This window comes from Ranitomeya variabilis, chromosome 7 (genome assembly GCF_051348905.1).
Source record: "Ranitomeya variabilis isolate aRanVar5 chromosome 7, aRanVar5.hap1, whole genome shotgun sequence".
Classification (NCBI taxonomy): Eukaryota; Metazoa; Chordata; class Amphibia; order Anura; family Dendrobatidae; genus Ranitomeya; species Ranitomeya variabilis.
This window is the reverse complement of record NC_135238.1, coordinates 152888537-152913027: the sequence shown is the minus strand read 5'-3', so window position 1 is coordinate 152913027 and position 24491 is coordinate 152888537. Positions and strand designations below refer to the sequence as shown.

At 43.9% G+C, this 24491-nt stretch overlaps 1 protein-coding gene across 5 annotated transcripts in view; it reads left to right on the top strand.

The window, feature by feature from the left end:
* KIAA2012 (KIAA2012 ortholog) overlaps positions 1-24491 on the top strand; it is a 485035-nt gene that overhangs the window by 400480 nt on the left and 60064 nt on the right. For all 5 annotated transcript variants that reach the window (XM_077272089.1, XM_077272092.1, XM_077272094.1 and 2 more), the window contains one exon: positions 16598-16753. In XM_077272089.1, coding sequence (XP_077128204.1) covers positions 16598-16753 — 156 coding nt within the window. The remainder of the gene's footprint in view (positions 1-16597; positions 16754-24491) is intronic.

The following is a 24491-nucleotide window of genomic DNA, read 5'->3' as shown; positions in this document are numbered from 1 at the left end:
TGGTCAGAAACAAAATTTCATCTCAATACTTTGTAATATATCCTTTGTTGGCAATGACAGAGGTCAAACGTTTTCTGTAAGTCTTCACAAGGTTGCCACACAGTGTTGTTGGTATGTTGGCCCATTCCTCCATGCAGATCTCCTCTAGAGCAGTGATGTTTTTGGCTTTTCGCTTGGCAACACGGACTTTCAACTCCCTCCAAAGGTTTTCTATAGGGTTGAGATCTGGAGACTGGCTAGGCCACTCCAGGACCTTGAAATGCTTCTTACGAAGCCACTCCTTCGTTGCCCTGGCGGTGTGCTTTGGATCATTGTCATGTTGAAAGACCCAGCCACGTTTCATCTTCAATGCCTTTGCTGATGGAAGGAGGTTTGCACTCAAAATCTCACGATACATGGCCCCATTCATTCTTTCATGTACCCGGATCAGTCGTCCTGGCCCCTTTGCAGAGAAACAGCCCCAAAGCATGATGTTTCCACCACCATGCTTTACAGTAGGTATGGTGTTTGATGGATGCAACTCAGTATTCTTTTTCCTCCAAACACGACAAGTTGTGTTTCTACCAAACAGTTCCAGTTTGGTTTCATCAGACCATATGACATTCTCCCAAAACTCCTCTGGATCATCCAAATGCTCTCTAGCAAACTTCAGACAGGCCCGGACATGTACTGGCTTAAGCAGTGGGACACGTCTGGCACTGCAGGATCTGAGTCCATGGTGGCGTAGTGTGTTACTTATGGTAGGCCTTGTTACATTGGTCCCAGCTCTCTGCAGTTCATTCACTAGGTCCCCCCGCGTGGTTCTGGGATTTTTGCTCACCGTTCTTGTGATCATTCTGACCCCACGGGGTGTGATTTTGCGTGGAGCCCCAGATCGAGGGAGATTATCAGTGGTCTTGAATGTCTTCCATTTTCTAATTATTGCTCCCACTGTTGATTTCTTCACTCCAAGCTGGTTGGCTATTGCAGATTCAGTCTTCCCAGCCTGGTGCAGGGCTACAATTGTGTTTCTGGTGTCCTTTGACAGCTCTTTGGTCTTCACCATAGTGGAGTTTGGAGTCAGACTGTTTGAGGGTGTGCACAGGTGTCTTTTTATACTGATAACAAGTTTAAACAGGTGCCATTACTACAGGTAATGAGTGGAGGAAAGAGGAGCCTCTTAAAGAAGAAGTTACAGGTCTGTGAGAGCCAGAAATCTTGATTGTTTGTTTCTGACCAAATACTTATTTTCCACCATAAAATGCAAATAAAATGATAAAAAAACAGACAATGTGATTTTCTGGATTTTTTTTTCTCAGTTTGTCTCCCATAGTTGAGGTCTACCTATGATGTAAATTACAGACGCCTCTCATCTTTTTAAGTGGTGGAACTTGCACTATTGCTGACTGACTAAATACTTTTTTGCCCCACTGTATGTGTATGTTTGTACATGTTTGTTTGTGTTTCTTTAACTATGGGGGTCCTTTGTGCCAGTATCCCCCGCTATTCAGCTCATTGTGTGCCACTCTTTTTCTCCCCCTTTTCTGTTTCCTTCCCACCAGTCCCTGTTTACAAGCCAATATATTTCTGTTTTTTTGTGGACCGCCGATCTTCGATTGGCGCGTGCGCAGTTGAATATTATGGGCAGAGACGTCTGCCCTCTCTACACTCTTTTTTTCACTACAACAAATAACCTATATCCTTAGTTTGTAGAGTAGATAAAACATATACCTTTATTAAACAAGCTAAAACCATGAGACAACTACAACAGATATACACATAAATCACACAACCGTGCTCTCTAGCATGAACCCTATCTGGGGTACTACATGCCACTGCCTGCCAGCGGAGGTTGGCACCCTACACACAAATACGAGATTGGCGCCCCCACTCAACGGCGGCTGACCCTGCAACTCCTAACATGCGCCCTATGCCAGAAGGTGTATCATACACACTGTCATGGATACCCGACAGGAAGATTAGTATGGGTAGATGATAAATTATATCAAGTTATGAAATTTATTTATATTTTACCCCTAAAGGGACCGCATGTGGCAGGGTGAGAGACACGGACTAAAAACAGGTGCAAAAAACAAAATTGTGCTCGTGTAAAAAACAACAACCGCTCACTACCTCTGTACCCTGTCCAGGGTTGCCCTGCCTGACTGTGGAGGTTGGCACCCTACTGTACAGCGGAAATGGCGCCCCCACACAACGATGGCTGACCCTGGAATAACCCTATGGATATGCTAAACCTGCATCTGGATAAACAATGGGTATGATTAAAGATATAAATTATCCCCTAAAGCAAAGCAGGCAGGCAGGAGCTCAACTCCACAGGTCAAATGGACAGAAAAATGAGGCATAACCGATAAACCATATCATATCTCATTTACAGAGTAATGAGTGGAGGAAAGAGGAGCCTCTTAAAGAAGAAGTTACAGGTCTGTGAGAGCCAGAAATCTTGATTGTTTGTTTCTGACCAAATACTTATTTTCCACCATAAAATGCAAATAAAATGATAAAAAAAACAGACAATGTGATTTTCTGGATTTTTTTTTCTCAGTTTGTCTCCCATAGTTGAGGTCTACCTATGATGTAAATTACAGACGCCTCTCATCTTTTTAAGTGGTGGAACTTGCACTATTGCTGACTGACTAAATACTTTTTTGCCCCACTGTATGTGTATGTTTGTACATGTTTGTTTGTGTTTCTTTAACTATGGGGGTCCTTTGTGCCAGTATCCCCCGCTATTCAGCTCATTGTGTGCCACTCTTTTTCTCCCCCTTTTCTGTTTCCTTCCCACCAGTCCCTGTTTACAAGCCAATATATTTCTGTTTTTTTGTGGACCGCCGATCTTCGATTGGCGCGTGCGCAGTTGAATATTATGGGCAGAGACGTCTGCCCTCTCTACACTCTTCCTTCTCTTTGCGCATGCGCTATTCTGCCGGTGCCTCTGACCTCTGCTCCCTGTTTACTTCCGGTTTCCCGTTTTCCGGTCCGGAACGGCTGTTTGCCAATGCTCGTTTATCACCACTTACCAGTATATAAAAGGACATTGACTGCGATTGGTAAGCTACGTCCCCTGACGAAGCGGTCTCAGAACCGCGATACGCGTTGGGTCCTCCCGCCTCCAGGCCCTGTTCCTCCCACTGACCGTCCAGGTTACTGCTCCTCATCTTCTGGGCTCTCCCAGGCTTTGTGCGGTGTGCTGCCTGTTGTCCTTCTTGGGGGTATCCACGGTTGTGGGACCCCCTGTTTTCATCTTTATTGCGGCCACATTGCCGTTTATATTGGGACCGACATTTGCTGGTCATTTAGGGCAGCACTCACCTATGAGTAATCCATGTTTATCTTAAGGGGATTTGCATTAATGTTTTGTTGTCTAAATATCTGCCGGGATTGCTTCATTTTCAGGACGTACATTTTTATTATAGTATGGTCGTTCTGCCCAGTTGTATATTAGTACATGAAAATAGATACGGTGTTATGTGGGGTACATTTGGTTACATATGTATATTATACATTGTGTTGTGAACAGGTCCTTTGGGGGGAGTTCTCTCTTTTTGTATTGGTTTTAAATGTTTTTAGAAATTGTTACCAATAAAGTTTGTTCCTTGTTTACACTCAATATTGGAGGTGTGCGGATTATGTAGTGGCTGCTTTTTGCTCTTTTCTTGTTATGGTTATTGTTTAGCCACTTCTCTGCACCGCCCCCCCCCCCCCCCCCTTTGTTATTATCATTGATTATTTAGTGGTGCGCCAGCATTATTGCTTTATGGGTCGTCTTCTAAATCAAATCACGGTCAAATTTCAGTATCCTTTGCCATTATTATCTGATCTGTTTGCTCGGATTAAGGGGTCCAGTTGGTTCACCAAGATAGATCTTCGTGGTGCGTATAACCTTGTGCGTATTAAGCAGGGGGATGAATGGAAAACAGCATTTAATATGCCCGAAGGCCATTTTGAGTACTTGGTGATGCCTTTTGGACTCTCTAATGCTCCTTCTGTGTTCCAGTCCTTCATGCATGACATCTTCCGAGAATATCTGGATAAATTTATGATTGTGTATCTGGATGACATTTTGGTCTTTTCTGAGGACTGGGAGTCCCATGTGAAGCAGGTCAGGATGGTATTTCAGGTCCTGCGTGCTAATGCCTTATTTGTGAAGGGCTCAAAATGTCTCTTCGGAGTACAGAAGGTTTCCTTTTTGGGTTTTATTTTTTCTCCTTCTACTATTGAGATGGACCCAGTCAAGGTCCAGGCTATTCATGACTGGACTCAGCCTACATCTGTTAAGAGTCTTCAGAAGTTCTTGGGTTTTGCTAATTTTTACCGTCGCTTCATTGCTAATTTTTCTGGCGTGGTTAAACCCTTGACGGATTTGACCAAGAAGGGTTCTGATGTGACTAATTGGTCTCCTGCGGCCGTGGAAGCCTTTCGGGAGCTGAAGCACCGGTTTTCTTCGGCTCCAGTTTTGTGTCAGCCTGATGTCTCTCTTCCTTTTCAGGTCAAGGTTGATGCTTCTGAGATTGGAGCAGGGGCTGTTTTGTCGCAGAGAAGCTCTGATTGCTCTGTGATGAAGCCTTGTGCTTTCTTTTCAAGAAAGTTTTCGCCTGCCGAGCGGAATTATGATGTTGGTAATCGGGAGTTGTTGGCTATGAAGTGGGCATTTGAGGAGTGGCGACATTGGCTCGAGGGAGCTAAGCATCGTGTGGTGGTCTTGACTGATCACAAAAATCTGATTTATCTCGAGTCTGCCAAGCGGCTGAATCCTAGACAGGCTCGTTGGTCGTTGTTTTTCTCCCGTTTTGATTTCGTGGTCTCGTACCTGCCTGGTTCGAAGAACGTGAAGGCTGATGCTCTTTCTAGGAGTTTTGTGCCTGACTCTCCGGGAGTTTCAGAGCCGGCTGGTATCCTCAGAGAGGGAGTGATATTGTCTGCCATTTCCCCAGATTTGCGACGAGTGCTGCAGAAATTTCAGGCGGATAGACCTGACCGTTGCCCACCAGAGAGACTGTTTGTCCCAGATAGATGGACCAGCAGAGTTATTTCCAAGGTTCATTCTTCGGTGTTGGCAGGCCATCCTGGGATTTTTGGTACCAGGGATTTGGTGGCTAGGTCCTTCTGGTGGCCTTCCTTGTCGCAGGATGTGCGTTCCTTTGTGGGATTTGTGCTCGGGCTAAGCCTTGCTGTTCTCGTGCCAGCGGTTTGCTTTTGCCTTTACCTGTCCCGAAGAGGCCTTGGACGCACATTTCCATGGATTTTATTTCGGATCTTCCAGTCTCTCAGAGAATGTCTGTCATCTGGGTGGTGTGTGATCGTTTTTCCAAAATGGTCAATTTGGTGCCCTTGCCTAAGTTGCCTTCCTCCTCCGATTTGGTTCCTCTATTTTTTCAGGATGTGGTTCGCTTGCACGGCATCCCTGAAAATATTGTGTCTGACAGAGGATCCCAGTTTGTGTCCAGATTTTGGCGGATCTTTTGTGCTAAGATGGGCATTGATTTGTCTTTTTCGTCGGCCTTCCATCCTCAGACGAATGGCCAAACCGAGCGAACTAATCAGACCTTGGAAACTTATTTAAGATGTTTTGTTTCTGCTGATCAGGATGATTGGGTGACTTTTTTGCCGTTGGCCGAGTTTGCCCTTAATAATCGGGCTAGTTCTGCTACTTTGGTTTCGCCTTTTTTCTGCAATTCTGGTTTTCATCCTCGTTTTTCCTCGGGTCAGGTTGAGCCTTCTGACTGTCCTGGGGTGGATTCTGTGGTGGATAGGTTGCAGCAAATTTGGAACCATGTGGTGGACAATTTGAAGTTGTCACAGGAGAAGGCTCAGCGCTTTGCCAACCGCCGTCGCGGTGTGGGTCCCCGACTTTGTGTTGGGGATTTGATATGGCTGTCTTCTCGGTATGTTCCTATGAAGGTTTCCTCTCCTAAGTTCAAGCCTCGCTTCATCGGTCCTTATAAGATTTTGGAAATCCTTAACCCGGTGTCATTTCGTTTGGACCTCCCAGCTTCGTTTGCCATTCATAACGTGTTCCATAGGTCTTTGTTGCGGAGGTATGTGGTGCCTGTGGTTCCTTCTGTTGAGCCCCCTGCCCCGGTGCTGGTTGAGGGCGAATTGGAGTACGTGGTGGAGAAGATCTTGGATTCTCGTATTTCGAGACGGAGGCTTCAGTATTTGGTTAAGTGGAAGGGCTATGGTCAGGAGGATAATTCCTGGGTTGTCGCCTCTGATGTTCATGCGGCCGATTTGGTTCATGCCTTCCATGTGGCTCATCCTGATCGCCCTGGGGGTTTTGATGAGGGTTCGGTGACCCCTCCTCAAGGGGGGGTACTGTTGTGAACTCTGTTTTTGGGCTCCCTCTTGTGGTCACAAGTGGTACTGTGTGAGTGTTGTCTTTGGGCTCCCTCTGGTGGCTCTTTTGTCATTCTGCAGGTCTGAGGTTGGATCAGCTGTCTCGTTATCTGTTAGCTGGTTCCTATTTAGTTCACTTGGACTCTCAGTGGTTGCCTGCTGTCGTTGTATTCAGTGCTATTCTGATTGCTCCTGTCTACATCCGTTATCAGTCTCTCCAAGAGAAGCTAAGTTTTGTTTGCTTATTTTTGCTCATCTGTGTTCAAGATGTGTCCTAGTATATGATGTGTTTGGTCCAGCTTGCTAGTATGTGATTTCCCTGCTTGCTGGTGCTCTGGGGTGCTGAGTTGCTCCCCCCACATTGTTAGTTGGTGTGGGGGTTCTCGCATTCTCTGCGTGGATATTTTTGCATAGGGTTTTTTACTGACCGCACAGATCCCTTGCTATTTTCTGCTATCTAGCGTTAGCGGGCCTCATTTGCTTAACCTGTTTCATCTCTGCGTTTGTCTTTTCCTCTTAACTCACCGTTATTATTTGTGGGGGGCTTCTATATCTTTGGGGTATTTCTCTGAGGCAAGTGAGGTCTTTACCTTCTCTTTAGGGGCAGTCAGTTTCTCAGGCCGTGAGGAGACGTCTAGGATTTCAGGAAACGTTCCACGGCTACCTTTAGTGTGTTTGGTTAGAATCAGGTTTGCGGTCAGTACAGTTACCACATCCCCAGAGCTTGTCCTATTATCTCTGACTTAGCTGGTTAGATTTGTGATCCTAAGCCACTGGGATCATAACAGAGATGCAGAGATACATTCCATGACTTTAGTTAGATTGTGGAATTTTTGTATTATCTGCTGTGGATATTTTTAGGGTTTTAATACTGACCGCTTAGAATTCTGTCCTATCCTTTCCTATTTAGCTAGCATGGCCTCTTTTGCTAAATCCTGATTTCTGCCTGCGTTTGTCTTTCCTCTTATACTCACAGTCAAAATTTGTGGGGGGCTGCCTATCCTTTGGGGTTCTGCTCTGAGGCAAGATAGAATTCCCATTTCCATCTATAGGGGTATTTAGTCCTCCGGCTGTGTCGAGGTGTCCAGGATGTGTTAGGTACACCCCACGGCTACTTCTAGTTGCGGTGTCAGTTTAGGGTTTGCGGTCAGTACAGGTTCCACCTTCTCCTGAGAAAGTCTCATGCGGCTCCAAGGTCACCGGATCATAACAATGTGCCAGGCAACGGCTGCCAAGGCAAACAGGATAATGAGGTGCATTAAAAGAGGGATACACATGATGAGAGCATTAGGCTATGTTCACACGATGCGGTTTTTGCTGCGGATCCGCAGCAGATTTGCAGCTGCGGATCCGCATCCTTTTTCCATGCAGGGTACAGTACAATGTAACCCAATGGAAAAAAGAAACCGCTGTTCCCACGTTCCTTTTTTCCGCTGGAAAATCCGCGCTGATTTTCTGCGGAAAAAAAGAAGTACCATGTCAATTCTTTCTGCGGATTCCGCTGCTGTTTTCCACCTGCACCAATAGGAAAAAGCAGCTGGAAACCCGCAGTGGAATCCGCAGTAGAAAAAGGACTGAAAACCGCAGTGAAAACCACCGCAGGTTTTGCACTGCGGTTTTCAGAAATCAGGACCTGAAAAATCCGCAGGGAAAAAAAGGATCGTGTGAACAAGGCCTTATACTGCCTCTGTACAAATCCCTGGTTAGACCGCACATGGAGTACTGTGTACAGTTTTGGGCACCGTTGCTCAGGAAGGATATAATGGAACTAGAGTGAGGACAAAGGAGGGCAACAAAATTAATAAAGGGGATGGGGGAACTACAATACACAGAGAGATTAGCAAAAGTCGGATTATTTAGTCTAGAAAAAAGACGACTGAGGGTCGATCTAATAACCATGTATAAGTATATAAGGGGATAATACACATATCTCTCCGAGGATCTGTTTATACCAAGGAAGGTGATGGTGACAAGGGGGCATTCTCTGCATCTGGAGGAGAAAAGGTTTTTCCACCAACATAGAAGAGGATTTTTACTGTTAGGGCAGTGAGAATCTGGAATTCCTTGCCTGAGGGGGTGGTGATGGCAAACTCAGTCAAGAAAGGCCTGGATGTCTTCCTGGAGCGTAACAATATTGTATCTTACAGTTATTAGGTTCTTTAGAAGGACGTAGATCTGGGGATTTATTCTGTCGGGAATATAGGCTGAACTGGATGGACAAATGTCTTTTTTCGGCCTTGCTAACTATATTACTGTGTTATGGGGTGCTTTGGTCATAGCCACCTACAGCAATAAAAGTTAAAATCAGAAATACGCAGGGCCTGAATGGTAATTCAATCAGCTACCCACATTAATTACGGTAAGTAAAAGAGACTAAATTGGTGTTTCAATATAAACTCATATGAAACCTGCAGTATCATTCACATAATGCATGTAATCCAAATAGCATAAAAATATAGTAAAATATAATAATAATACAAACATCTATTGAATAAAAAAAATCAGACTGTTTAGGTATATAAGAATATTGTTATTAATGTTAAACCAATTGGCCATGAATTAAAACCAATATGAAAGCCAAATTATTATTTGTAATATTAACATAATTATCTCACCTTTTCCAATGAAATTATACTTTTTATCGATAAATGCATACTGTTACTGATATAAAATGAAAGGGTTTCTCTGAGGCAGGGTTCCCAGCAGCCAGTCTACCGATCTGCAGCCTGCCGAATTCCCACAGTGCATAGCACACATACAGCCAGGGGCTCGACCTGCCTTACCTGCAAAAGATGCCACTATGAGATCTGTTATGATCCGGTGACCTTGGAGCCGCATGAGAGACTTTCTCAGGAGTAGGTGGTACCTGTACTGACCGCAAACCCTAAACTAACACCGCAACTAGAAGTAGCCATGGGATGTACCTAACACGTCCTAGACACCTCGACACAGCCGGAGGACTAAATACCCCTATAGATGGAAATGGGAATTCTATCTTGCCTCAGAGCAGAACCCCAAAGGATAGGCAGCCCCCCACAAATATTGACTGTGAGTATAAGAGGAAAAACACACGCAGGCAGAAAAACAGGATTTAGCAAAAGAGGCACTTCTAGCTAAATAGAAAAGGATAGGACAGAATTCTAAGCGGTCAGTATTAAAATCCTAAAAATATCCACAGCAGATAATACAAATATTCTACATCTAACTAAAGACATAGAAAGTATATCTGCATCTCCTGAGAATCCAGCATGAGTGAAAAATCCAAACAAAGTCTAAGCTGGACAAAAACCCAATGAATTGCACTGAATTGCAAAGCACACTGCATGTGTGCACAGAGACAAAAAACCAGACACTTATCTTAGCTGAATTGGCAGCAGGGCATGAGGAGCCAGAGAGAGATGCAATCCCTCCAAGTACAATGGACAACTGGCATGGACTCATGGATCCTGCACACCTAAATACCTAATAGAGCTGCAATCAGCAGAAACACCTGCCCGGATTACAACCCAAGACAACTGCACTACCACCAACAACCACCGGAGGGAGCCCAAGAGCAGAATTCACAACAGAGATCGCCCACACATGACCTGTGAGATTCAGCCTATGCGAACATTCGTCCCCTTTCTGCCCATCCCAATGTAACATTGATAGAAGAGGGAAAAGGAACCAGTTAAATCAGTAAGCACACAAATCACGCATGAGAACATGCAATAACTGCCCCTGGAGACAAAGACAGCAAAGTCTTGACAGTGTACCTGGCAAACCACAGTCAGTCACAACTACTGCAGGAACACATGCCCAGCCAACAAAAGCCCCCAAAACACATACAATACATATTTCATTAACAAAGAATTAAGCACGTATCATATGCAGATATAAAATGGCATAAATTAACAATAAACACATTCTTAATCATGGCATTATTAAAAACATCACAAAAATGTGAGCCATATATAGCAACACCAGGTCACAATATTAATGTTCTACAGGATGCAGCAGGCCACTTTAAAAAAAAAAAAAGCAGCACAGGTACAAAATACTCATGAAACAACTACTCATACACCTGCCATCCATGGAGGGAGGTGGGTACCTTGTGTTATAAATGCATCCTATTAGTGATGCCCATACTATTAGACCGTGAGGACTGTCCAGCACGATGTAAGTGGACCGGCACCACAAGTTCCCTCATCCAACACCCGGCTGCATCCTGCATAAAGATCAAAAATGTGCAAAAAAATGGAAACGATATGACAAATGCATGAGGTGCTGGTCAATATTTTTACCAAAATGGACAAGCTTGCAACCCATTTGAGTCTTCAGGGTTGGCGTTAGGTGGGCAGAACTGGGCAATTGGCCAGGGCCACCAACCCCATTAGAGCCCCCAGCTTTTACAAGCAGAAACTGCACTCATAATACCAGTCATTATCAGTGCACTTTCCAAGGTTGAAAATGCAGCAAGACCTTTGGCAACATCACCATCATGTGGCCATGATGTCACTAAAGGTGAAGTATCCGGTGGGAGGCTAGAGCAACTGAACAGGAGACAGACTGGTAAGTCCTCTATAGTGATGTGTGTGTGTATGTGCTATCTGTATACATATGTGTGTGTATGTATATGCATTTGTGTATGTGCTGTGTACATAAAAGTGTGTATGTGCTGTGTGTATACATGTGTGTATGTATGTTCTCTATGTATATATGTGTATGTCTTCTATTTATACATGTATGTATGTGCTCTGTGTATATACATGTGTGTATTTGATTGGGTATATACATGTGTGTACAAGTGGCATGTACAAGTTTGGTCACCCCTGGTCAAAAGTACTGTCATTGTGAACAGTTAAGCAAGTTGAAATATGGTAATTTTTTACATTTTAAAAATTACAAAAAGGAAAATGGATACAAAAGTTTGGGCACACTTGGAGATTTGTGTGCTCACATAACTTTGACCAAGGTTTCAGAACTTAATTAGCCTGTTAGCGTTAAAGGGAACCTGTCACCCCCAAAATCGAAGGTGAGCTAAGCCCACCAGCATCAGGGTGGGTGCGACGCTCACGTACCGGGACCGACCCTGGGTGAGTATAATCTAACCTCTTTTTCTCATCTTTTTGGATACATCGGGGGCTTATCTACAGCATTCCAGAATGGGCTTAGCTCACCTTCGATTTTGGGGGTGACAGATTCCCTTTAAGGTTTGTTCACTATCTGTCTTGGATTTACTGTGACAGAGAGGGACAAAGAGACCTCGATGTTTGATTTCACATACTCTTGCACTAATTAGAAGCACTTCGCCATCATATTTAACAGTGCTGGTTTCTACTAGCAGTGCAGGGGTTAATCTGTTCAGTTGAGATTTTCTGCAGCTTCCCTGCTTTGATGATGCCAGCTTTACAGTGTTGGCCACTCCCCTCTGCTATATACTCACCTCTGGCAATCAGGGATTGCCTGTGTTAGTTTCATACTGCCTGGTTCTGGTGTTGGAGGCTATGGCTGTTTGAGGGGGCATTTGGAGTGTTGTTCAGATGACTGTTGCTTGGTGATTTGTCTATGTAAATGACCTCATCCTCTCCTATTTGTTTTTTTCCCTTCCTTTACTACCTGATTTCTACTTTATTGTTTGTGAGTACATATTTGTATTATTGGTATTTTCATTTATCTTTGTATGTCTTCCCTTGTTAGACTGGTTTGTGTATTATACACTACAATTCCTCATGGCCCATGCGTCTTGACCATCAAAAGTAATCTGGGGAGCAGGGATAGTTGGGGCACCCATAAATTTATCACTACATACAAGCAGCGATAGGCTATCCATAACACAGGGCTTCTGAAGAAGCGGCAGCGAAACACGTGTTGGGGTATCTGTGCAGTGTTTAGTGCTGTCCTATGGGTGAGCATTTACTTTTTCAGCGTCCTTTTTGCCTCCATACTTGTTCATATGTTACGGGTTGATGTTGTGGTTACTATACCACATTCTATGTATTGAATAAGGGATGGGCTGATTGCTACTATATGGAGCTCACCCACTTGGATACTTTTTTTCTGGGGTTACTCACATGTGCATTTTTCTAACATTAGTATATGATAACATTGGTTGAGTACCCCTGTGTTATGGATAGCCTATCACTGCTTGTATGCATTATCATTTAATCTACCTGTCCAGTATTGTTGGGTTTTATTGTGTATACTTATTTGCCTATTTTTTGTATTTGATGTGCTAATAAAGCTTTGTACAAATTTTTCTAAAAAAATATTTTCATGGCATTTGTTATTTATTTAATATTAGTAGCTATACTTGGGAATTGTAGGCTCTTTTTTCTTTCTTATGGTTACCATCTGTGTATATACATGTGTGTGCTCTGTGTATATACATTTGTGATTATGTTCTCTGTGTATACATTTGTGTGCATGTGCTCTGTGTATATACATATATGTATGCATGTGCTCAGTGTATATACATATGTGTATGCATGTGCTCTGTGTATTTACACATGTGCGTGTGCTCTGTGTATTTACAGTACATGTGTGCATGTGCTCAGTATATACGTACATGTGTGCATGTGCTCTGTGCATATACGTATATGTGTGCATATGCTCTGTGTATATATATTTGTGTGTATGTGCTCTATGTATATACATTTGTGTACATGTGCTCTGTGTATATACATTTGTGTGTATGTGCTCTATGTATATACATTTGTGTGTATGTGCTCTGTGTATATACATTTGTGCATGTGCTCTGTGTATATAAATATGTGTATGCATGTGCTCTGTGTATATTTACATGTGTGCATGTGCTCGGTGTATATACGTATATGTGCATATGCTCTGTGTATATACATTTGTGTACATGTGCTCTGTGTATATACATTTGTGTACATGTGCTCTATGTATATTCATTTGTGTGTATGTGCTCTGTGTATATTCATTTGTGTGTATGTGCTCCGTGTATATACATTTTTGTGTATGTGCTCTGTGTATATTCATTTGTGTGTATGTGCTCTGTGTATATTCATTTGTGTGTATGTGCTCTGTGTATACACATTTGTGCATGTGCTCTGTGTACACACATATGTGTATGCATGTGCTCTGTGTATATTTACATCTGTGCATGTGCTCGGTGTATATACGTATATATGTGTGCATATGCTCTGTGTATATACTGTGGTGTGACTGGTGGTTGTGTGGTTAATGGGAGGTACTGTATGTGTCACAGGGATGGATGCTCCCTGCGATGCAACCCAGAGTATTTTGTCTTTAGTGCACATGAGCACTAAAGATGTCATTTAGTGCACCTGGGTCCGGGTTGCGGGTAACTATAAGATGGGAGGGTCTGGCTACCCATATACCTCACCTCTGAGTGGGGGTGCTCACTGTACCCCTTTTCCCTGCAGGAGTTTGAGGACCTGCAGTGATGTCATGATCATGTGACCAGGGCATGTGATGTTACCTCACCTGTGGGTGTGATTACAGGCTACCTAATGGAGGTGTGTTTGGTACATGTGAGTGAGTGTTTGGGAGTCTGCCAGTGTGGACAGACTTCCATGTGTCTCGGCTGGACATTACAGAGTGGTCTGTGTTTTGAGAAGGAGAATCCTTTCTGTATCCATGGCTTCAGATAGAACCTGAGTGTTGGACATTGCAGAGTGGCAGAGTACCTGCTATGGATATTAATACTGTGTCAGCCTGATGTAAAGACTGTTTACCTTTTTGTTTCTATGGTTTATGGAGAGAGTAAACCACACAGTCTGTTTTAAGTGGAAAAAACGTGCCTGAGGGTATGTGCACACGTTCAGGTTTTTTCACGTTTTCTTCGTGTTTTTCCGCAATAAAAACGCTATAAAAACTCATTAAAAACGCATACATTATGCATCCTATCATTTAGAATGCATTCTACAATTTTTGTGCACATGATGCGTTTTTTTCGCATCGCGGTAAAAAAAGCAGCATGTTCATTAATTTTGCGGTTTTTTCACGTTTTTCCCGCTATTCTATGCATTGGGAAAAAGCGCAAAAAAAACGCATGAAAAAACGCATCAAAAACGCGGTAAAATCGTGGTAAAATCGCGGTAAAAACGCATGCGGATTTCTGGCAGAAATGTCCGGTTTTTGTCAGGAAAATTTCTGCCAGAAATCCTGACGTGTGCACATAGCATGAGTGCTTGAATCCCGTGTCAAGCGAGTGTCCCCCAAGACATTTGTGTGTATGTGCTCTGTGTATATTCATTTGTGTGTATGTGCTCTGTGTATATACATTTGTATGTATGTGCTCTGTGTATATACATTTGTGTGTATGTGCTCTGTGTATATACATTTGTGTGTATGTGCTCTGTGTATATACATTTGTGTGTATGTGCTCTGTGTATATACATTTGTATGTATGTGCTCTGTGAATATACATATATGTGCATGTACTATGTACCACACACAGTATGTGTAGCATCCACATTATAAACACTGGCAACACAGGCGAAAGCTTGTAAGTGTAAACATAACAGCAATCATCAAAGGAATGAGAAAAATTATGCTCATTTACCAGGTGATTGGATTGTTTATACTGGCACAAAAATCATTGTTATTGGCAGCGCATTGCCTGGTATAAACAGGAGTTCTTCTGGTGATAACATAATACTGTATGGGGACAGAACAATCTATTAGTGATCATTCTATCGCCCTTCATTCTTTGTAAGCCTGTGTAAAGAGATTGGTTAAACAAGCGCTGAATGACTTCAATATAGTCGATCGCACTCATTTACCAGTCTGAAATCAGCTTGAATAAATGCAACCTGAATGATTCATGTGTGATGGTGCAATATATTAACATTTGTTCTCATTGTCTTTTGAGCCCCTGCAGTAAAATTAAAAGCAAATTGAGAGGATTTCTTGAATATTAATTAACCAAACTATTAGGGTACCGTCTCACAGTGGCACTTTTGTCGCTACGACGGTACGATCCGTGACGTTCCAGCGATATACATACGATATCGCTGTGTCTGACACGCAGCAGCGATCAGGGACCCTGCTGAGAATCGTACGTCGAAGCAGATCGTTTGGAACTTTCTTTCGTCGCTGGATCTCCCGCTGTCATCGTTGGATCGGTGTGTGTGACACTGATCCAACGATGCGTTCGCTTGTAACCAGGGTAAACATCGGGTTACTAAGCGCAGGGCCGCGCTTAGTAACCCGATGTTTACCCTGGTTACCATCGTAAATGTAAAAAAAAACAAACAGTACATACTCACATTCCGGTGTCCGTCAGGTCCCTTGCCGTCTGCTTCCCGCACTGACTGACTGCCGGCCGTAAAGTGAAAGCAGAGCACAGCGGTTACGTCACCGCTGTGCTCTGCTCCGGCCGGCAGTCAGTCAGTGCGGGAAGCAGACGGCAAGGGACCTGACGGACACCGGAATGTGAGTATGTACTGTTTGGTTTTTTTTACATTTACGATGGTAACCAGGGTAAACATCGGGCGCGGCCCTGCGCTTAGTAACCCGATGTTTACCCTGGTTACCCGGGGACTTCGGCATCGTTGGTCGCTGGAGAGCTGTCTGTGTGACAGCTCCCCAGCGACCACACAACGACTTACCAACGATCACGGCCAGGTCGTATCGCTGGTCGTGATCGTTGGTAAATCGTTTTGTGTAACGGTACCCTTAGGAGACTGTGTTTACTAAGACCTTCCCAAAAATATAAAATCGTTCTAATCATTGATTTTTATTTGTTTGATATTTGGATTTCATTTAGGAGATTATCCCTATACACAATTGTTTGTATTATATTTATACATGTACAGTACAGAGCAAAAGTTTGGACACATCACATTTTAAGATTTTTCTGCATTTTCATGACTATGAAAATTGTAAATTCACACTGAAGGCATCAAAACTATGAATTAACACATGTGGAAGTATATACTTAATTTCAGTTGTTTCACACTTTTTTGTTATGTCTTATATTCTAGGTTCTTCAAAGTAGCCACCTTTTGCTTTTAAGACATATTTTCAGTTGTTTCACACTTTTTTGTTAAGTATATAATTCCACATGTGTTAATTCATAGTTTTGATGCCTTCAATGTGAATGTACAATTTTCATAGTCATGAAAATACAGAAAAATGTTTAAATGAGAAGGTGTGTCCAAACTTTTGCTCTGTACTGTATATTTGTCTAATATACTCCTTAAATGTCTTACGTATTCATACATATTTAGAAAGTTGTATTGTTTGTGTCTTCAAATTGCACAATTTTGTTTTATTTTTTTATTTTTAGGAAGATGGGCAGCATAGATTTGCTGAAAAAGATCACAAGGGGTATAAAGGAGATGTCAGAAGTATCCAGAAGAAGAAAAAGCTGACTGAGTTGAAAAGTGATGGAATAGAACAGGATTTAGAAGAAAGAAATTCAAGAACAGGATCTCCAGAACAGGTGCCTGTATTTACTTAGAAAAATATATAATTTTCCGATAGAATTGTGCTTTATATGTCTGTCATGTAACATTTGTCTTGGTAAATTGTGAAATCAACACATAGGGACTGTGTGCATAGGAACAGAGAGACCTGTCAATCAGCTGGAGAGGGAGAGGCTGGCTTTTTAAACTTGGCATGCTCTGAATTCCCACAGTATTTCAGAGTAAAATATACCTGGCTGCAATTACACAGCCATACTCTGAATCATGTTGCCTGTGGTTTGGGCAGAATGAATCTAATGACAGGTTTACTTTAAAATAAGTCCTAAAAGTGTCAGTTTTCTTAATAAGAAAATGTACTGTATATGCTTACTCACGGCAAAAAATGTGGTTTGGTTCTTAGAAGAAAATTTTTATCAACAAATTGAAAATACTTCAGCAAAAGATGAAATAATAGGATACTGCAGTTGTGTCATTTAGATTTTTACTATAACTTGAACCTACCATGAAAACAGAAAAAACTAAGTTTTGGCTATATTCAGCCTTTTTCACTTTACATCTGAATTTAAAATGAATGATGAATACAATAAAAATCATGTCAAAGTGTGTTACTTTCACAAACTGAAGAAAATACAAAATACTGTAGAAAAAATTGTTGTAAGATAGCACAACATAAGAACAACTGGAAATCAAATCAGCGGGTATATCTCTTAATTCAATTACAAAAAGACACTGCTGTATCTTTAAGAATATCTAAATGATCATGTAGGTGTACACTCTGTAGAAGCTGCTAAACCATGGTTGTATAGACTGTGTACCAGGGTGGTTTCCACAGGATACATTGGGACTTGGACAAAGAACATGACCAGACAACTCATGATGGAACTATTCTTTACTGCAAATGGAAAATGAGTTTCTCCAACAACACAAAGGAAAACACAGTAAAGTTTCCCCTCACACCTGGTCAACTTCGACTAGGACCCTTGTGCTGCACAACTTATAGGCCCAGAATTCTCTACAAAATACATTTCAATTTGCCTGACCTATGCCTCCTCCTAATGCGGGAGCTGAGGAGTTGACCAAGGAAAACAATGAAATTAGATGAGGGCAGGGGGCCGACCCAGTGGTGGTGCAGCACAATGGTTCACAAAGCTAACGATTTTCTAACCCAGCCCTTTCTCCCACCATCAGGTGATTCTCCTTGGGGAGGGTTTTGTCCAAAATGTGTATATATGAGTCTCTCTAACACTGAGAAATCTGCTTGAGTTCATACAGTTTTGTTAGCAAATAATCTCTCTCTGCCTGAGAATCTTCATTTAACGGCATAAATGAGGAATATGGTGGTTCAAAATCTGCGCTGCCCAAGGTACAATCACACACACACAAGTGATGCATGAATGCGGTTACATTTGTCGCCAAACTCCCTCTAGGCAGGGCCGGTTTTAGGCAAAGTGGGGCCCTAGGCAAAAGTTTAAAATGGGGCCCCAAATGCTAACATATTGCACATCACACAGAAGCATTTCTGTTGTATTTAATTGCGCTGAGTTTAGGCTGCTAAACGAGTGTGATTGACAATATTAAAGTTGTACGACACTTGTTTCCTGGCCTCTTTACACTAACTGAGAAAGCATGATGGGAATAGAACATGCAAATTGCGCCTCATCAGAGGAAAAAGAGGACTTGAACTCTATAGCGCCACCTTTTGGAAGTAGCGATCCTACAAGTCACAATCAACCCTTTAACGAGTCTTGCAATTGAGATACTGATTTGTCTCTTATCCTAAGTCATATTGCAAGACTCGTTAAAGGGTTGATTGTGATTTGTAGGATCGCCACTTCCAACAGTCCTCTTCCTCTCTGAAGAGGCAATTTGCATATTAAATTTCCCAGAGGAGCATTGCACAGTGAATAAGCCTCTTTACCTTGACAAGCCAAAGCTGGTATGTCACTCTCCACAAGGAGAAACTTTACTCCTTAGACCCTAGTCCAGAGCCTCTCATCTAGCCAAATCCATTCTCATACTTTGCACTGACGAGGGCCAACAGCCCGAAACACCGTGTCTGCGAATTGAGATACTGATTTGGCTCTTATCCTAAGTCATATTGCAAGACTCGTTAAAGGGTTGATTGTGATTTGTAGGATCGCTACTTCCAACAGGTGGCGTTATAGAGTTCAAGTCCTCTTTTTCTCTGAAGAGGCAATTTGCATATTAAATTTCCCAGAGGAGCATTGCACGGCGAATAAGCCTCCTTACCTTGACAATCCAGATCTGGTATGTCATTTTCCACAAGGAGAAACCTTACCCCTTAGACCTCAGTCGGGAATAGAACAATCACTAATAGATCAATCTGTCCCCATACAGTATCATGTTATCAGCACATCTGCAGTTTACACCGGTGTGCTGCTGAGAACAATGATTAACAATAATACAGCCCATCTCCCCATAGAATATAATACAGCCTCTGCAAAGAATATAATGTAGAATGTAACCCCCATAGAATATGATACATCCCACCTCCCCATAGAATATAATGTAACCCCCCATAGAATATAATACAGCCCCCCCATAGAATATAGTGTAAGCTGCCCATAGAATACAGCCCCCCCCCCGAGAATGGCCCCACAGTCCAGTATTCACTCACTGATATATTAAAAAAAATACACAATCGTCGCCTCTCCTCGTGCCCTGCACTGCTCCAGGCTCGGCTCCGGTGGCACACAGTGGGTGCACGATGAAGTGACATCATCGCGCACCTGCAGTGTCAGAGGCAGAGGTGAATGATGGGAGAGGGAGCATCATCTGACGCTCTCTCCTCCATCATTGCTTTAAACTGTACCGGTGTCATAGACACCGGCATAGTTGGATGCGGCGGCGGCTGGGGGGAGTCGATGCTGGTGGAAGGTGGGCCCCCCTGACTCACAGGCCCCATAGTTGCTGCCTGAAGTGCCGCTATTAGCGGCACGCCACTGGCTGGGGGAGCGGGAGCCCTAGGCAGCTGTCTGGTCTGCCTGCCGCTAATGCCGGCCCAGCCTCTAGGTTTGTTTGCACGATCCCATCGGTATCACTGTGGCAGGGCCTGAGCTCAGAACTTACCAACTGTAACCTGGTCACGGAGGGCAGCTGAGTGTCCGTTCAGACGTTAGCTGGGAGACCGAGGAGTGGATGGTGGACTTCTCGCTTGAAGCGTGGTTTTAGCCTGATCGACTAGCAGGATGCACTCTACGTTAAAGCAGATGGCTTTGGGGAGAATCCAGCTCTGCATCCAACTGTAGTCATCTCCCCAAAATAATTACCTTCCTCTAACAGGTTTCACGCGAACAGGTACACCTTTCTCCAGTACTCTGGCCAGTTTCTGGAACACTTCGAACTCCGCGATCCAAGGAAGGCAGAGGATATCCTTCTCGCCCATCCTCTTCCTGACAGCTCTCTACTAGGTCTGAAAAACACCATGAGGTCAACAATAGTGTCTATCCAAGAGGCGACAGTGAACTCTTGTGGCCAGAGACCAACACTGCAAGTCCATTCAACACCATCTCACATGCCACTCCACTAGAGTTTGGTGTCCCCAACACACCTTCCCAGATTAAATGGTCTTGTGCGTAGCATTGTGGGAATATGGCTACGGTGGACCACGCATCCTTTGCAGGACTGGAGGGGTAAACTCCCTCGGTGCATTATTGCTAGAGACAGCCACAGGTTGGACTGGGGCAGTCATCTCTTCCTGTGTATCGTCACTGGGGGGAACCAAAGGTTGTAAAACGGTCTCTCTGGAGGGCAGTATAGCAACATATGGGACCTCCATCTGTAAGGGAGCTGGTATAACCCACCCATCAACATCTATGGGCAGGCCCACTCCCCTTGGCTTAGGTTCAGGTGTTGCCTTCATGACCGCTGGTTCTATAAACTGGCACCGTTGCAAGATGTTGCAATGGAGATTTCTAGTTGGCCCCCCAGTCCCCAATGCTTCCACCTCATTCACAGCATTGTCCTAGACTGTTCAACACCAAACAAGCGATAGAGTTCCTTCATTAATGCACCCTGGAAAGACACTCCCTAATCAGAATTAATCCGCCGTGGACACCCATACACTTGAATAAAGTGATGACATACTGCCTCAGTGACTGATTATGCGGTCTGGTCTCTGATAGGTACTGCTACTGTGTATTTAGTAAAATGATCAGTCATCACCAAACAATATGAGTCTCCTGAACTGGAGTACCATATTTGCACATAGTCTGTCATGAGTATCTCCAATGAAGCGGACATCTGGATGGTCTGAACTCTGAGCTCTCTGTGCCAGACTCTTGCTCAACCCACATGCTCGAAATTTTTGGCACACTTCAATTACTATCTGTTCTAGTTCTGGACAGTATACCATTCTCTGTAACCACTGATAAGTCTTTTCTTTGGCTCCCAAAATGAGCCCCTCTCTCATGGGCCTCTCAAGCATCTTCTGGACCTAACGGAATTACCAGCTGTTGGCAGTGCTGCAACTCTGACTGTAGGTAGATCTTACAACAAAAGAGGCCCTTGATCACACTCAACTTATCCCACTGACGCAGCAGCTTTGTCCCCTTAAAGGACAGTCCCTTCCGCTCCTCTGGCCTGGACCCAGCGTTTCACACGCCCGACATCTGTTGTCATTTTGGGCCCTCCTCCGTTCTGCAGGAGTTTTTTTGAGCACTGTGGGCATTCCAGAGGCCACCCCACTTGAATGTGCCATGCTCTGGAAGACAGGCAGTAGTCCCAGGTTGGGGTTCTCAGTGTCCTCAAGTTCATCATCGATACTCCTAGCCAGCGATCCCATTGGAACCTAGGATAATGCGTCTGTGTTTCCATTTCCTCTTCCTCATCGACTTAACTTGATATGGTAGTTAAGCTTAGTCAGCCAAGCCATCCACCTCTGTTCTAGCGCCCCCAGTTTAGAATTTTCCAGATGGGCCAATAGATTGTTGTTAGTCATTACTACCACTTCGGCCCCGTTAGGTACTCAGCAAATCATTCAGTCAACATCCGAACCAAAGCCAATAGATCTAGCCTGAATGAACTATAATTTGCAAGGTTACACTCTATCTCTCTTAGAGAATGGCTTCCATAGGCGACCACTCTCTCCCAGCCATCTTGTACCTGCAATAACTCTGCTCCCAGACCATGCAGTCTGTGTAGTGCAGCAATGTAGTATCAAACTGGGTGTAAGCCAGAATCTGTGCTCTGGTTAGGGCAGCTTTCACATACTCAAAGGCCTTCTGTAGTTGAGGACCCCACTGAATGGGACAATTATTGTGTTCTCAAGATGTGCCTCTCAGCAGCTCAATCAAGGAACCACCCAGATAGGCGAACTTGGGGTTAAACCATTGATAATATCCTGCCAGTCCCAAAAAGGCTCTCACCTCTTGCAACATTCTCATCTGAGGCCACTTATGGATGGACTCAAACTTGCTGGCAGTTGGCTATACTCTTTCATGAGTCACCTGAGTCACCACATGACCCAGGTATTCTATATGGTCTTGGAACAATTGGCATTTCTTGGGCTTGATCTTTAGCCCATGGTCTCAAAGTCTCTTCAGGACCTGCCGTAGTTTCTGCAGATGATCCTTGAACGATGTCCCGAAAACCACCACATTGCCCAGATAGATCAACAAAGACTCAAAGTTCAGGTCATCCAGGCAATGTTTCTTCAGCCTCTGAAATGTTCCGGATGCATTTGAAAGACCAAACAGCATCCTGTTAAACTCGTAGTGTCCCATCAGGAGAATGAACACTATCTTCGTCTTGTCTTTCTCAGCAACCGGAACTTGGCAATATCCCCTGGCCAAGATTAGGGTGGAGAAGTACTTAGCCCAACCCAGAGCGGATAGTGATTCTTGATATGGGGGGAGAGGATAGGCGTCCCACACAGTGTGAGCATTCAATTTTCTGTAATCGACATAGAATCGGAGGGACTTAGTTCTTAAATACTAGAACCACTGGTGCCGCCCTAGGATTCTGGCTCTCTTGTATGACCTGGTTGTCCAACTTGCTGGCTACCATTCCCTTTACTTCTTGATACACTTTCAGAGGGATCTGGCATTAAGGTTCCTGAATTGGAGGAGTGCTCCCGGTTGGAATTTCATGCTCGATGGTAGAAGACCACCCAAAGTTCCCATAGACTATCTTCTAGAAGCCTCTGCTGGACAGGGGTCAGAGTTCTCCAATCCACCCCCATCCAATTGATTATGACTCGGCCACTTCACTTTGCAGTTGGGTTTTCCTTCTTGGCCACAAATACAGCATAAGTCCAGGCTGAATCTTAATCGGGCTGTAGGTTAAACCTTGTTCTTCAGAGTATCTCTCAATCAGGCACATAGATGTCAGCCAACAGCGTGCCCTCGGGTATGGTGACCTCACTATCAAGCACGTTAATGCAATGAATGGACACAGCCATCTTTCACAGTTGCTAGAGCACAAGCCACCAGAGGTCTTGTCTGGGACTCTCTCAAATATCTGTTTAATCAGCACTTCCAGTCCATTTAACCTCTGATAGGCCCCAAGTGCAGCATCAGCAGCGGATATCTCTTTAGTGCGATCATCACTGGTATACATGCAGTAACCCTGATCTGGCCCATGGGACAACCAGACGAGGCGCTTTCCTGAAAGCTGCAACTTCTCGCTATCAATTGAAAGACCCTCTGGGTTGGCTTGTGGGTTGTAGTGCATTGCCAGTACCATGGTTCTTCCTAAATGAACAGACAGAGATCTAGATCTCAAATATATTCATTCCCAAGGTCATGTCCATTCCACTTCCTGGGGGTAATCCACCAGAATCACTCCTTTTGTGCCAATATCTTTGCCACATAACCTCACTCTCATCCACACAATGCACTTCACAAGTAACTGGCCATTGCTAGCTGCTGTAACACAAATAATGCTCCCATCTACGGGTTCCACCATGTGGCCGAAATAACTCAGGAAGATCTCCGCGGGCATGATGGTGCATTCAGACCCAGTATCCACCAAACACTTCACTTTCTGTCCTTCAAAATCAGCCTCTAGCATTGGACTACATGAATACAAATCGTGTTCTCCACATTGAGGGAGATAGTTTAACGCTGGTGTCATCATCTTGGGGTCAATCGCAGTCCCAGGCAAGGTGGCCAAATTGTCAACAATTCCAGCAGAGGAGCCTCCTGGGTCTCTAAACCCCAGGCGCATCTCTTTCGTTCCGCCACCACACCCAAGTTGGGACAGATGAAGAAGCTCAGGAGGGCGCTGTTGTCTTCATAGGTCGGATGATTAGCATCTGGGACTCTTTCAGTTGAAGATCCTTCAGTTCGGTGCACAGAACCTGCACTACTTCTTTCAACATGTCAGAATCTTCAGACCATGTCCGGCTTCCCGTCAGCTGAGCGCTATTTACTGCTTTCTCGGCCACAGACATGGCTCTTCCTCTCTCTATTGTGGCAAGGTACATCTGGTAAAAGGTCAGGTAAGCCACATCTGGGTCATCTCTTGCAACTTGTTCCGTAGGAATTTATTGGCTAATCCAGCTATGAACTGATCCCTCAACAGCCTATCCACCTTCGAGAAGCTCCGATGGCCTCAGAGTCCCACCACTGTTCATTCAACATTTTCAAGGCATTGCATTAGAGTCTTGCCTTCCTGCTGTGGCCAGTTGAAAACGAAACTTTGCAATTGAGTCAGTTTGGCACGCCCCACTTTGGGTTCCTTCCAGAAGTGTAAGTATTTTATCTAAGGTATCCTTTTCAGAATCTGGCAGTA